Source organism: Podarcis raffonei, chromosome 2 (genome assembly GCF_027172205.1).
Source record: "Podarcis raffonei isolate rPodRaf1 chromosome 2, rPodRaf1.pri, whole genome shotgun sequence".
Lineage (NCBI taxonomy): Eukaryota > Metazoa > Chordata > Lepidosauria > Squamata > Lacertidae > Podarcis > Podarcis raffonei.
This window is the reverse complement of record NC_070603.1, coordinates 62,765,907-62,781,524: the sequence shown is the minus strand read 5'-3', so window position 1 is coordinate 62,781,524 and position 15,618 is coordinate 62,765,907. Positions and strand designations below refer to the sequence as shown.

General features: G+C 39.2%; 1 protein-coding gene across 1 annotated transcript in view; it reads left to right on the top strand.

Moving 5' to 3' along the window:
- Positions 1-13,010, top strand: part of RNF130 (ring finger protein 130) — a 40,851-nt gene extending 27,841 nt beyond the window's left edge. Inside the window, exon 8 of the mRNA XM_053376995.1 lies at positions 3,561-13,010. Coding sequence (XP_053232970.1) covers positions 3,561-3,670 — 110 coding nt within the window. The 3' untranslated portion in view covers positions 3,671-13,010. The remainder of the gene's footprint in view (positions 1-3,560) is intronic.
- Positions 13,011-15,618: the final 2,608 nt, after the last annotated feature.

Below are 15,618 nucleotides of genomic sequence, written 5' to 3'. Positions count from 1 at the left end.
TAGCAAACATTCCTTCCGTGAACTTGCTTAACTTAGTATACAAGCCAAAGCTAACCTATAAATTAGAAAAAGGCACTCACTTTATGGATTTCCACGAAACACTAACGCAAATGGGAAGCAGTTCTTGCTAAAGGAAGGAGGGCTTGATTTCTGCTAATCCTCCCTTGTTCCAGCTCCCTGTATCGTATCTTGATAATGCTCTGAAGGTATCTCAGTCCTCAAGGGTAGCTTTTTGGGGGTTGTAGTGGAAAAGAAGAGGTGAGCAATAGCCTTTCCATAAGTGAAACTCCTCTTGCAATATTTGGGACTTAAATAATTATGACTCCAAATTTGTTCAGAGGTTACAACTGGAAATACCAGGTGTAGAATATATACTGTTTTATAGCTACATAAACATTTAGCTTGTGTTATTTCATTTTTTTATTATTATTATTCTCATACAAGCTTCAACAACATGGCATCCTCATGGTTTTGTCTTCTGTTTCTCATTCCTTAATACTTCTGCATATAAAGAATGGCAATTGTGGTCTGTTTTTAGATAAGTTATTACAAAGTCTAACGCGTGAACAACCTAAATTACCTCAGCTCTCTGCTGTTCGAAAACATATTCAGGAAAAGAAGAAATTGTCTGGTTAGATAGCTTTCATTGTTGTTGGGGTTAAATAGAGTGTTTGGCAAAAACATGATGTATCAATAAAGGAATAGGTGTATAATGTATATAGGTATACATGCATTTATACATACTCTTTTCTCTCTTGACTCTTCTACTGTGGCACTGGGGAAAATGCATTGGGTGGATGTTGCGAGCAGGCCAGGAATTCGGGCAGCTGATTAGGGGCAAGAATATCTAGATCCAGTGGCCCTTTAGAATCACTGGCTGCATCGCAATCAACTGGGCAGGATTCTGCTCCTCCTGCAGGGAGACCTCAGTTTCAGGGTGTGGCACAGTTGCCCCTGACAATTCTAAATTTAACTGTATCAAAGATGGGGAAAGAAATTTATTTAAATAAAATTTACTCCTTGCAAACCACCTAATTGTCCCTTCTCTGCTACTTCTACACCACAAATTATTCTCTAAGGGAATCAACACTGAACACTAATGTGAAAGTGTGTTCAGCTATTGTGATTGGAAATGAATGGTGTATAGGATTGCTTCCACAGCAAGCTCTTCCATTTCAAATCGGGTCAGTGACACAAAATCTCATGTCCCTGCTGCTTTTTCAGTAGTGGTGCTTGCTTGCACTTCCAAGCCATTGAACACAGCACATTCTTCTTCTTCTTTTCTCATAGAGTAAGAATCATTCAGCTCTTTATAAAGAAAATCCACAGTGGCCTTGTTAGTGAATGTAGAGCTGTTGGGCTCTTGATTTCCAGCCAAAAGCTAATGTCAGACTTAATGAGATTGACTATTGAATCAGGCAGACAAAAAGGCATAAGCTGGCCAAAGCCAGAACCTTTTGTGTTTTTGTTCAATCAAAGTTTAACCTACTTGTGAATTTAGTACTGTGTTTAATTAAAATAAGCCAGTTTGCATTTCTAGCTATCAAAAAAGGAGCTGCCGTTCCTTTTTTTATGATTCTTTTTAAGAAATATTGGGGCTGGGGATTTAAAAGTACTTCTTGAACTTGGGAAAGCAGCCAACATCTATATTAAAATAGTAGCTTAATTTGTAGCTGTCAGGAAACCGTCAGCTGAGATTGCAGCTTTTATTAATTAGAAATTAAGTGTGTTAAAGTTTCCATAATAGAATATTTCAAAATGTCTTTGAAACGTTCAGAGAAATGTCACAAATAAGGAAGTGACTTTGCTTTAGAAAATGTGAAAAAGTCAAACTGAGGAGGAAGGAAGTACCACGTGAATTTTCAAAACATTGTTTTGCCTTTTTTTTTTTTGAAAAGCTGAAAAAACGGTTCTTTGTATGTTGAATGCCTGCATGTAAATTTTATTAGCCAGTTTTGTAACATTTGAATCAGACCTCATGAGCATAATGAACCTGGTCAGTTCTTTCTAGATTTCTGTTTTATTCATTACATGTAGCGAAGTTGTTGTGCTAGCAAACAAATAAGCTAAGAATTTTTAAATGAGTGGGAGGAGGGGAAAATGTATGTAGGTCAGTCCTTTTCTTGTCTCTTGATATGGGCTTGTCTTGTGAAACCCAGTCAAAAGGCAAGAGAACCTTCAATCTGCAAGGCAACATGTCCTTTACTAGGCTCCATTTCCGGCAATTGGAGTTGCAGGGAGAGGCTATAGTTATAAGCAAGCTTCAGATTGCTTTAAGGCAACAGAATAAGCACATAACACATGTGTTTGCCTTCCTCATGCTAGTAACAGCAAGATTTGATGACAGCTTTTTCTTAGTGCACTCTGAGAGTAGGCATATAGTCTTCATCACAGAGATCAGGAAAATTGAACCAATTTGTAGTCAAAAAGCCCATGGCTGTGTTTAAATTTAGCCCATACTGCTGCTTTCACAGCAGTGAGAAGCAAACCTCTGATCGAAATCAATTTAGACTGTCAGTCAACTAGCTGTAGCAGAAATCTGTTTTTTCCAGCATCTTGCTACAGTGATGTAAGCAGCTTCTTTGCGGGGCCTTGGGTGGATGGGGGGAATACTAGGTAAAAGTTTGGATGAGAGGGATGGTAGAAATGTCTTGGAAGCTTACAACGAATTGGTGAATACAGAGCAATGTGGGTGAAATGACCCAAATAAAAAAGAGGAAAGTGTCAAGGATTTCCTAACAAAAATGGACAGTCTGTGTTGAAGGAAACGAATGGAGAGAGAACTTGATAGGCAAATGTGACACGAGGCAGATCTGTAACCAGATTATTGAACAGATGCAAAAGGATAGAATGGTATTAATATTTAACACTTAGAAAACACCTAAACTTTTTAGGCGTTATATGTATGTTTAAAGATAAGACTGTCACTGCCTGCCTTATGATCATAGGCCATCTGCCTGGTGTCGGGGTCTGCAGTCCCAAGTAACAGGCAGTTGGAGCAAAATATTCTTTCATGCAGGGTTGCGGGGAGCATTCCCTCTGCAGTTGTTCATATTGTGACCTATGAAAGAGATCTGGATATATTGCAGAAATTCTATTTTCCAGGTGTATAATATGTAACAGCACTGACTGCTTGCTGCACAAAACACAAGTGGCACGTTTCTGCACACAGGCCTAGCGGCCCTTCTTGGCAACTGTTTCATACACAGGCTACCTTGAATTTTATTTTATTTTATTTGTATACTGCCCTTCATCCAAAGATCACACCTACATGTCATCAGCCGAGAGTTTATTAAACCTGTAGTATTACAATGTCCATACAGAAGTATGCAATGGGTTTATTACCGGAAAAAGAGAGGTCTTTCTAATTTTCCAATAATTCACATAGCCCAGATAACGATGGTTAATTTTTTTTTAAAAAAACTGATGTTTCTTTTGCATTTCTGTGACCTTGGTATAAAAGTAGATTGAAATGCGTAAACTTTGTTGTTAGCAGAGTTGCTTCGTTTTTTTCTGCCTCGTTCCTAATAGGATTCTTTTTATTGTTGCTTCTTTCCTAGGTGGCCACTTCTTTCACCGTAATTCCCTCTCTCCTCGGAGCCTGGTTTATGAGAATGACTTCTCTTCCATTGAACCTGTCTTGGACATGTATGATGAGAACAAGACCTGAAGGGGATCTGCATTCTTATTGCTTTGCTCTCTTTCCCCTTTCCTTTTCCGTTTCTCATTCCTATTGTTGTGTACTCCTTCCATGGGTGTCCTTTGTCTGAAGAAGAGCTGCCTTTTCCAGAACATGTGCCTGGCTGCCAGGCTGCAAAGGTGAAGCTCAGCTGAGGCAATATCCAAGGATGACATCTGTAAACGGATGAAGCGTGTGCACAAAGTCGGCTGTTGGAGGTTGCCGAGTGACCAAGTTGTCATTAGCAGTGCCAGCGGGATGGTGTTGGTATGCTAGAGGTTTTGCCCTACTCTCAGTTTTAATTTTGTACAACAGTCACCTCTCTCGAGTAGGCACATGATATTTCTCTTCTTTAAAAAAAAAAAAAAAGTTGCAGTGTTTGCCAGCTTAGTTGCCTGATGGAGGAGGTGGTAGGCTACATGCCCAAAGCGCTCCAGTTATTCTTCATTCTAACCTTGATCTTACACTGAACATCCCCATTCCAAAGGGATCTATGAGAAATGTATTAATGTTCCAGCTTTCCATTTAACAAGCTGATGGCAGAACAAGCCAACGTTACAGCAGCATTACAGCCTGCAATATTCGTACAGGATTTTTCAGGGGTGGGGGATGAGGGTTCCTACTTCATTGCTGCGGTTAAATATGAACAAAAGCTGCTTAGAAAGAATGCAAAAAAACAAACAAAAACAGCCATTTTTACAGCCTTCCTGCTGAAGGAATCTCAGACTGATGCTGCTGCTGAAATTTATAAAACCAATATTTGATCTTTAGATGATTAAGACTTCTTAAGAAGAACCCAGGAATCAGAAATAGGTTATTGCTTGTTTTTTTTAAAAGGTGTGTACTTTTTCACTCGTGATTTTTAAAAAGCCACTTACGTTGGTGTTACATACTGAAAGAACTGGAAGCATCCTTCATACATTTTTACCTGAGATAACTAATCATAAAGCAACAAACACTTTTCTGAAGCTACACCTGTTCCAGAGGACATCAACAGTATGAATCCAGTATGGAGGAAATGCAGTTGCTACTTTGACATCCAGAAGCAAATCCATATTTACTAGAATGGGACAGTGGCTGTAGGAAATAAACTTTCCAACTGATGCAAAAATGGACAGCTAAAAGAACAAAGACTATAGGGTGTTTTTTTTAAGTAGTTGGCAGTGTTGCTTAAGCAAAAAATAGCAATTCAGAACAAAATTATGCGATGGTGCAACCAGAGTAGCTTTTCCTACTGTGGGTGCTGCATAAAATGTAACAATTGAGAATAGTCGTTCCCCCCCATTGCAAATCTGAGCTGCTGTAGAGATAGAAGTGGTATGCTTGTAGTGTGGACACTTAATGCTCTTATGAATCTTGATTGTTGAAGAAATTGAAAACCAAAAGAAAAGGTAAGGAATGTTGCGTGGGTGTCTCGTTCCATTCAGGCAGCTTACAGATGAAAAATGTCTTGTTTTTCTCCTGCAGAAGGCGGGCTTTCACAAGATCTCTCCTGCCCTGAAATGTGATGCTGAAAGTTTTATGCAAAGACTTGAAATTAGCTCTGTGAAGCTAAGTGTTTCTTCGTTAGCAGGAATGCCCTTTCTGGGTTGCTGAGATGGCCATATTGTGTGTCTGATCATTCTTAACTGGGTGATACAGAGCTTAGGGACTTAGCACTGGCAGCCGTTTTGTTTGTTATATGTGCCAGGTAAGTTTTAATGTACTCCACTGAACTGTGAGAGATTCTTTACAAAATATATTTAAAAGCACAGTCTTGAAGTATTGTGAATGAAAGTTAGATGATTTAGTGGAGAAGATCAGTAATACTGATTACATGATTACAATGATATTATTTAAATGGACACACAAAGTCTAGCATTCATTTTTCCTTTTACAAACTGCCAATACCATACACTTCTCTGATGGCAAGAAAGCATCTTATGAAAGAAGTGTATGTAAAGTGCTCTCGTATTGCAGAGTTTTTAGTGCATAGCTAGAATCTTGATTAAAAAACGCCTAAAACAGGTTCTGCCCCTGCCCAATCCCTTTTATTAACTATACATTTGCAATTATTCACATGTAATAAATCACAGTAGTTTACCTGATTTTAAAATTTTAACTAGCTGAAGTTAATTTTAAAACTGAACTTTACTGAATTCTTACAGCCATAACATTGAAGTATTTAAGACTGGGTGTTTGGCAGGATTTTGTGGAATGTTCAAAGGTCACTGTGTAGGCCCATAGCCTGAAAGGCAATAAAATATATTAACTGGATAAACTTTTAGAAAATGCTAATTGGAAGCAAAAATACCAATAATTCTTTGTGCACAGAGGACCCATTCCAGAGAAAATGTAGTTCAATCAGTGGTTGATTTCAATGAGATTTAAGTGTAATTAAATTCCTTTGTATTTGCATTTTAACGGGTGAATGGTAATATCATAGTCATGTTTTTAACAGATTCAGGCCACTGTTTTAACCAAATTTATACCGTTTTTAGCAAGATCCAGGCTTCTCCTCCTCCTCCTCCTAACTTAATGGATTTTCAAGCTGGAATCATTCTACATAGATGAATAAGGCAACTTATGATTTAGGGCACTGTTTGCTAGATATAAACAATGTTTGCTCTCCAAATCAAGGAGAGATCTATTGTTTGAACATATACAGCTGCTGCTATAGAGTCAGATCATTGCCTCCTCTAGCATCATATTGCCTGCTCTGGCTGCCAGCTGCCCCAAATCCCAGGCCTGCTGCCCTAAATGCTTTAAAATAGAGGCGCTACCATGGATGAGTTTGGTATCTTCTGCATGCGAAACCTATGTTTTATCACTGAGCTGTGCTCTGCCCTCTCTCGTTTCTAGAACATGAGGCAGGGCAATCAGAATTCAGTGAACTACAGCTGGCCACTACACTAATATTTCTCTTTGGTATCTGAGGCATTGGTGGCAGTGCCTGAAGCTAAGAAAATAGAGCAATGAAAGGGAAACATGGAAGCCTTAAACAAACTGTAGTTACTATTGAGTTATCTGTCTGACTCAGAATGTTGCACCCTACTGCGGCCGTTCAACATGTCTTGGCTCATGAAGAACCTTGACAGTTGCCACTGGAGCATATTCTGTGTCCTGATAACTTGGGAATGGGCAGCAATCAAGAAAAGCCTTCAATTGTAGCTTTTCAAATGTGGCTTTTGTCTGAGCTGTAAATTGTAGTATCCCTCTGAACAATAAAAGCAAACAAACCAGCCCCCAGAATTCATAAGAAAGCACCCTTTGGAAAAGCCTAGTGCTGCTTAAACTTCAATGATTCCTTAAGTAGATGTCATCAAGATTGGGCCTCCTTCCCCTATAGATCTTCCCAAACATAAAATATTTTGCTATCTTGAGAGAGAATGCAGTAGGGGGGTGAGCTCTAATTTAAGTATTATGTATTGCCCTTTAAGAACAATGGTGGCTTACGTTCAGGGGCATATATTTTATCTGGACAGTATCATTCACTCTTTTATTTAGCCCAAGATGGGTTTTTTTTAAAAAAAAAAAATAATAATCAAGATTTCTGAACACAGGTCAGACCATGATGTGAGCACACATTGATTCATTCTCAAGACTAGAATGTTTGTACATAATCAGCTCAAATTTGGGGTGGGTAGGATGGGGTTGAGATGGATTTGGTCTTGTGAACCTACTATTTTGCCATTGACACTGTTGTGAAAAACAGTATTTTTAAAATAAAAAGACAACTGGGGAAATCGGCTTGTACATAAACACAAGTTTTAAAACTCCCATCCTGCTTATATTTGGCTACACTCCAAGCAAAAAAACAGCTTGCATAGTTTTTAAAGATGTTTATATTACATGTGAAATGGCTGTTCAGTCTTCTCACTTAAAAAGTGCAGCAAATACTTAGCCCAATATAAGAATTGTGCTATACATGTTTTTTTTCTTCAGAGTTTATCCCATGTAAGGAAAAATTGTGAGAAAGTGGCTCTTCCAAAAGGGATTCTTCATGTGCCTTGCCATCCAGCATTGCACAAGTATCCCTAGCCAACTACAGAGATTGGGTCCTGCTCTGCAACTTTCTAGAGAGCATGCATTTTATTAATATCTGGGTGTGGCTACTTATTATAGGTAACACAAAAACAGGTAATGCAGGTATGGGGGTGGGGCATGTCTGTTTCTAAATTTATTACACTCCCAAAGATTTCAGGCAGTTCATTTGAAAGAGTAGTTGATTGCACACATCCTTGCTCAATGTTTTTCCCCTATATGTGTATAACTAATTTACCTAGTTAATAATGCATTTTAGCAGATGTAGTACTTAAGACTTATATTGTTTTTATTATCTAACTCCCTAACTGTCGCTTTGTTCAAGAACTGCACAGGTATGTAGAGGCTATACTATTACAAGTAAACTGTGGCTCAGTGGATAGAAGCTATGTCCTCTCCTTTTCCTGTTACTTTTCTGGGGTTTATTATTGCAACTGGAGGAAATTGTAGCAATGATAGTCTGTGGTCTGGTTCACACACTTAACAGGCATTTTCGCATTGTGGAGCAGACATGTACTCTTCTCACCCACCGCATAACACCACGCATCGCATATAGCGAACAGTTCACTAAAAGGCCCAAATTTCACAACTTGATTTCACAAGCCAGTTTCACATGATTTCCCCTTGCCTCTGCATGAGACACTTTGTCTCATCTTATGTTCATGGGGCAGGGGTGGGAGGGAGAGGAGGGATAGTTATAGGGCATGTCAAGTCATAGAATCATAGAGTTGGAAGGGACCCTGAGGATCATCTAGTCCAACCCCCTGCAATGCAGGAATAGGCAGCTGTCCCAGATGGGGATCAAACCTGCAACCTTGGCATTATCAGCACCACATAACCAACTGAGCTATCCAGGCTGATATGCACCTTCTTCTCCAGTGTATTCACAGGATTGAGGGCTAATATATGAACAAGACCATTATCCACAAACTATTTTTAAAAGGTGTGCGTATATTAAAAGCCTGTTTCACTTGTTAATTCCTAGGAGATAGGCACGCACAATGAATACTAACAGCCCTAAGAAAATGCGATTTTTAAAAATGTGAATAGGAATAGGAACCATACACATAGAAATAGACGGTTGCAGTGAGGGCAAAAATGTGGGTAAAACAGTAACTTTGGACAAATGGTATGTTGATTTAGGAGTGCAAATACTTTAGTTAGGCAGAATAGTAACCCATGGACATATCCACCCTACAAATAAATGAAAGTCTGTTTTATACCACTATTGCCACCTTTGTGCCAGAAAGAGAAGGGTGTATTCAATCTAGCCTGGACTAAAAATAATAATTAACTAATGCAATCAGCAAAGTGTGTGAGCATGGAAAAGGATAGTAAACGTTGATACCTTCCCACTTTTAAAGATGAGCATTTTTATCCATTCCTGGACTTTAGACAGCTAGTGTTCTTCCTTCCATAGGCAAACCACTTTCCCTTGGCATCTGTGTTTTTATTGGTTGTCATAAAGGAAGCTGGTAGGCTTGTTCTGCACAATTTTAGAGTTGGAAGGTCATAAGGCATCTAATCTATCTACTCCTGAATAAGTGTATTTACATATAAACCACAATTAAAAATATTTCTCTAACCTTGTTTAAAAATGCCCAGTGACAGAGACTCCCTTAGTAACTTGTTCCATTCATTGTTGCTTCCTAATTATTCCTCCTACTCAATAATTTCCCTTGCTCACTTTCTGATTCATGTTCCAACTTGTGTGCCACACCCTCCCACACCCAATAATACTGTTTTTCACAGTAGTTATGAGTCCATCTCTATCCAGAGGGCATATCAACATATTTAAAACATGTAGGCCTATACAAAGACTCTGTTTTCGCAGCAAGACTGCATTGATGTGCCCTATGTGAATTTACAGAGATTAAACAAAGTAACTAAGAAGCATCTGCATCATGGTTCCATGACGTTCAGTTGTTTACAGTGACATCTAGTGGGGAAGAAGGAGGTAAATCAGCTCTCCAGGCATTCAGCTGATGTTTAAACAATGAAAACTCGTTGAGTCCTATTGTTTGGCCTACATAGGAAAGAAAAAACAGATTTATAGCAACTTTTCAAGCAGACAATGCTGTATCCCTCCCTTTTTAACCTTTTCTTCAACTGACGTATTATTTGGTGAAATCAGCATATTATGGATGGCCTTCTACTAGGTGCTATTGGGGTAAATGAAATAGGCATAATCCTTTCTGTACAAAACTTAGCAGCTAACAAGAGAATAGTTTGGTTTTATTGTTCCTTTTTCAAGCTGTACTTCGCCTGTAAAACATTTGCAGTTAGAAGGCTTGTCTACCCTCCTGTCACTCCCATATGTGTGGAAAGGGCTTCACACCCTCTTAGATTGTATTTATTTATTGCAGTTGATTGGTGCAGTCAAAACTGTATTATAGTTGTACTGAAGCAGCACAACTGCACTAATGGGTAGTGCAATTGTACCAAGGATAGCTGCTTCTCTTCAAAACAGTGCCACTTGAACCACACAGCCTGTTTTTGGCAGTGCTCCGTTTGTAAAGCTTATCCTAGTATACAGTTGCAGTGATGGGGGGGGGGAGCTGCACCTCTTGAGTTCCCTTCTATCACGTGACTATTTAAAGCATAAGTTCCCTAATATTTCAGCTTAGACTGCAGAGGGATGACATCAGTTGAAATTGACCTGCAGTAAACTAGCAGTATGTAAACTCAGATTTTACTGTGTTCTGAAACTGGCACAATTAGCAGAATGTACATGATGTATTGCTATTAGCACACCTGTGCATTTGCTATAGGAGGGGCTTAGCTCCCTTTCCTATCAGTTCAGTAAAAAGATGATGATCTGGTGTGGGATTCACATGCACCAGGCGGGAAACAAGTGAGTTTTTGAACAGGAAATATCTAGTTCCATCCAAGCACTAAACAAGCAAGTTATGTTCAATGCTTCTGTTTCCTCATATATAATATGGTAATAATACCTACCTCACAGGAATAGTGTGAGACTTCATTCATTAATATTTATTAAGAATGGCAAGCTTCTTGCATGGATGGTGCTATGTAAATGCTTACATGTTTGTTCGCTTGTTTGCTTATATATCTTCCCAGTTTTCCCTATAGATGTCAGGCCCTCTGGGGTGCTGGACCATGTTGGCTAAAGCGTTGTGATCTGTTATTGTATCTGTACTCTGATTGTCTGCCTCTCTTTTTATTATTTAGTGTTTGTTCACTTATGCTTGATGGGCCATGCTTGTAACTCTCCTAAATGTTATTTCTTTTGATGTATCCAGACAATAGAATACAGTGGAATGGCATTTTAAAGGGATGATCTGCTGACTCACTAAATTGGCATGCTCCCAATGAGTTCAGAATGTCTACGCTAGTATAAAGGGTCAATGATTCTCCCGTTAGAATTGCCAGTCATGTCAATGATGGGATTTTAGCAAATGCCAGCTATTGAAGTTGTGTTCCATCAAGCACCTAGATTGCTAAAACCAGGTTCTTATTATGTTGAGATCTGCTCAAATTATGGGGGGAAAGAAGATAGTGGTCCTTTATAAAACCCACAAGCCTCAACTCCTGAGACTGCCCAATTTTAGTCAGATCATGGGCCCCCTGCACTCTCCCAAAAACAGTAGTGAAGGGGATCAGGCCCTCTCCGAGCTCCCTGTAATTTGAACACTTCTGACAATCCCTGTAAGAGGGTATAAGAACCTAAAAAACACACACCAGCTATCACATTTGTTAACACACTGATGAGGTTGATCTGCATTAACGAAAAGCACATGTCAAATAATTGTCACTCAGCTCTGTAGCTTGGAGAAGAGTTGCCATTTTTCTAGCATATAATCTAATCATTTGGAATGGCTCTGGCTGCCCCACTTCCAAGGTCAGTGAAGTTTCCTTCAGTTCTGGGAACTGAAGAGAAGAGACACTTGCTATGTGGTAGTTAGGCTGTGCTGTCTTAGATATGATGGTGGTGGTTATAATTAACAGGAGCATGATGAATAACCCTCATACCTGGGCTTTATCCACACACTGTATATCAAGGATGGCTAATCTGTGACTCTCCAAATATTGTTGGAATCCAGCTCCCATCAGTCTCAGACAGTATGGCTAATGGTCAGGGGTAGGTACACCACCTCTGCTGTATATGAAGGCTTTGCCAGCTTTTTCTGAAAGAGTTCCTGTGCCTTTCACAGCTGCATGCCAGGCTAAAATGCAACTTGTACAACTTCTCTTGGCATAAAGATGCAGTCATTTGGGGGGGGGGGGAGCTGCAGTTGCTAAGTTCCTTCTTGTCATGCAGCAACTGAAACCACAGGAGCCCAGCCAAGAAAAAGAGGGGGAGGAGAAAATCTGTGGATATTTGGAAATCAACACTTGTGGGTTTAAGAGGAAATGCTGCCACCAGAATTAAACATTTGACCTGCTTTCCTCTCTTCTCTACATCTGCACATTGCTCACTCTGGTGATTAAAATTGCTGCACTAAGCCTTATATGTTGGGAGAAAATAACTTTTTCTGAAGTGCACAAAGCTAGCGGTATCCCAGTTGTTTGGTCAACTTAGCAGCAAAATAAATGGATATCTGCTAGATGCCCTTTTTGTGCCACTTAAGGGCTATGCATGGAATCCTTAGGTTTGTGGTTATCCATAGAAACTATTTGTATGGATATTTAGTTATGCTGAACCAACAGTTTGCATTTGTATCAGCACACAGTTCAGTGGATGTGCTTAATCATGATTTGAGCTCATGTAACTACAACCAGCAGTCTTGAATCCAGACTGTTAGCCCAGATAGAAAATTTAAGTGGATAGCTCTGTACATAAGGCTCATGTGTCTGCTCAGGATCCCCAGGTACAGGCCAAGATTAACTATGCACAAAATGCAGTGAGAATAACTTTTAGCAGGTCTTTTGCAATGTGATGAGTGAATGTGATTAAACTATCAAACAGCGTGTATGTAAAATACAATGGCAGGGCCTATGTATTTGAATTCCTCATTGCCATATTGTAAATTATACCAGTATGAACAACAGAGAGCCGAAAAATACAAACAAGCTACTAGAGGTCTGGCAAAGTGAAAAGGATTATTTGCCTTGTTTCTAATCTAGGCATGTGCAGGCAGTATGCCACCCTCTTGACAATCTAAACTTTAAAATCTGTGTGATAAGCTGTAGCTTGGCAGCCACAAAAATTCTTAGTCTACATATTTTGATGTAAGTATACTACTATATTGTAGCTATGTGGTATATGCTGATATGTTAATAGTGTATACCTTTAAGTTAGGATTTGCTAATGTAATACATTTCAATAAAAAGCTATTTAAAAACAGCCTATGCCTGCTTAATGGTGTTCCATTGCTCTGTATATGTGAGAATTTCACTGCCTGGCAAAATCCCAGTGCACAACTGCTGAGACAATCTGAGATACCTGTTCTCCAGTGCTTCAAGAAAATGGATGAAATCTTCGGCACACAGAAAATTATCTTCTAGGTATCTCAGATGGCTCTTCGTGCATTTTATTTCCTGTTATACTTAGATATCATGTGACCACATGGCAGATAAGGAACCAGTGGACAAATTAAAAATAAGCTCATCTGCCTGATTCTCATCTCATGATACTTCACAAACTGTACTTTCACATAGTCAATTTTGTGTTCTATGGTGTTCAGCAATTTTACAGCAGGCAGTTAAGAAGAATAGTAAGGCAAGATAATATAGGAAGAAGGAGCAATCCCTAAATCTTAAGGTCTAACTCTTGTCTATAGACCACTAGTGGTCTATGAGCCTCATTCAGGCATGTCTGTGGATTTGTGGCTGAAGACTGGAGATGGCACAGCCATTAATTTGATTTTAATATTTATATTTATTGTAAATATCTTAATTCTATGGAATTAAAATGGTAATACACTAAAATAAAAATAAAAGAACAATGAAATTTAGCACATCTAGCACATTGCATTACAATTGTTACAATAGAATTATTAAATGGTCCGCTAAGACCCTATTTAGCAACATTTTAAGTGTTCCATGGTGGGTGGGGTGAGTTGGGAACCTCTGACCTAAGGTATCATACCTAAGCAGTTTAGGACTTTAACGGGAATCACCAACACTTTGAATTGAGTTCAGAAGCAAATTGGAACCAGTGCATCTATGTCATGCAGTCATTGTCTCAGTAAGCTTAAAACAAATGGCAGCTAATATTTATTCAGGAAAAGGGCAGAGGGCAGAAAGAGACCAATTCTGGTACTGCATAGCTAGAGATAGGAACAGGACTGCATATTAAGCCCAAGATTTGTGGCTTTTGCCAATATGCAACATAGAATATAATTTAAATGTTTTCTCCTATTTTATCAGGGATAGTGAACAGCTTTAGTTTAGTGCATCCCAAGGGAGTTGTTTAATCCATCATCTGCTTTGTTTTGTGAATTGCCCTGACAAATGCAGTCATTCTGGCAGAGAGACATTTAAGTGAACACTAGGCATTTCAGAAGATTTATCCATGCCTTCTGTAAGTTACCGGTAGCTTCAGAAAAACAACAAGGTGAGCAATCCTTTGTGCTTCAAGAATTGTAATAAGCACTAAAACAAAATGGGTTGTTGCAGCTCAGGAATGTTGTGGAGAAGTAACTGTGTAGGTGCCACTACATTCAGAAGAATGAGAACTTATTAATAGATATTGCAGTGCTCTAAAACATGTAATGTGGTAAAAGAATCTGTCGCCTCAGTCGTTCAGCAGGGAATTGCTTCTCATATGGCATCAGACATTGACTCTAATTCAGCACAAACCATGCTAGCTCTTTTATTATTACTATTTATTATTATTTAGCTGCCCATGCTACTGATGGGGATGATTGCAACAACAGCTTCTTGCTGTCAGAGCAGCAGTGGTGGTGAGGGAAAAGGTACCTTTCTGTTCCATGAGTGCTTCCTATATAATATTTATTTATTTATGCAGTGGTGGGAGGGCTGCTGGCACATCAAAGATGGTCACAGTCACAGACAGGTCATTGCATGGAATCAACTTTCATTTCAGTCCTGTCTTCATTGCTAAGTGAAACCTGGTGGTTTCCAGTTCTCAAGCCAGCCATGTGGTTAGTTTTGGGCAGTGCCAAACTAGCACACCACCACACAGTGCTTTTTGTAGTAGTGTGCCAAAACCTAAATGCTGCCTGCGGCAGTGAATGAGCTCAAGTGGCAATGGTGCTGTATTTGTGGTCAAGAAGGAATTTTCCCTCAGATCAGATTGCCTTGTGCCTCTGGGAATATTTATTCATTTTGCCTTCCCAGGTTTTGAACGCATGAAGCTCAGGTGTATGAGACATTATTCTAGAGCAGCATTGTCTCTGTTGTTTGCTGGGCCCTTAATTCCTATTATTACTGTTAAAGAAGCAAGGGCCCAGGCAAAGAGGTGATGGCCCTGTTCTACAACTATTTCTTGTACCCTTTCCAGTTCCTCTGTCAGATGATTTGTGATTATTTTTAGCCTGATTATGGAAAGATGACTGCTTTCCTTCCAGTTGTGATTCCATATGCTCTAATTGCCTCTATTTAACCAAGGATGGTTCTGATTTTCTGATACCAGTTCCTTATAAACCACTTATTTGTGCCTTTTAGATATTCCCAACATCTTTTTAAAATGTTTTTGTTAGCATGAGTTGATCGCTTTCTTCAGATGCTCAACTCCATGTCCAGGATCTCTAGAAGTTCCATTCACCACCACCCTTGATGGCACAATCTGACATACCTACTCAGAATTAAGTCCCATTGAGTTCAGTGCCACTTACTACTAAGTAAGTGCATCCGGTCTCCTGTTTTTATCCTTGTAAATGCATGCCCACAAGCAGTGAGGTTTTACACATACATTACCTACTATTTCAGATGGCTGAGGCCCATGTTGAGCTCTTTGTGGAATGACAATGTTTTCTAAAATACCTTTA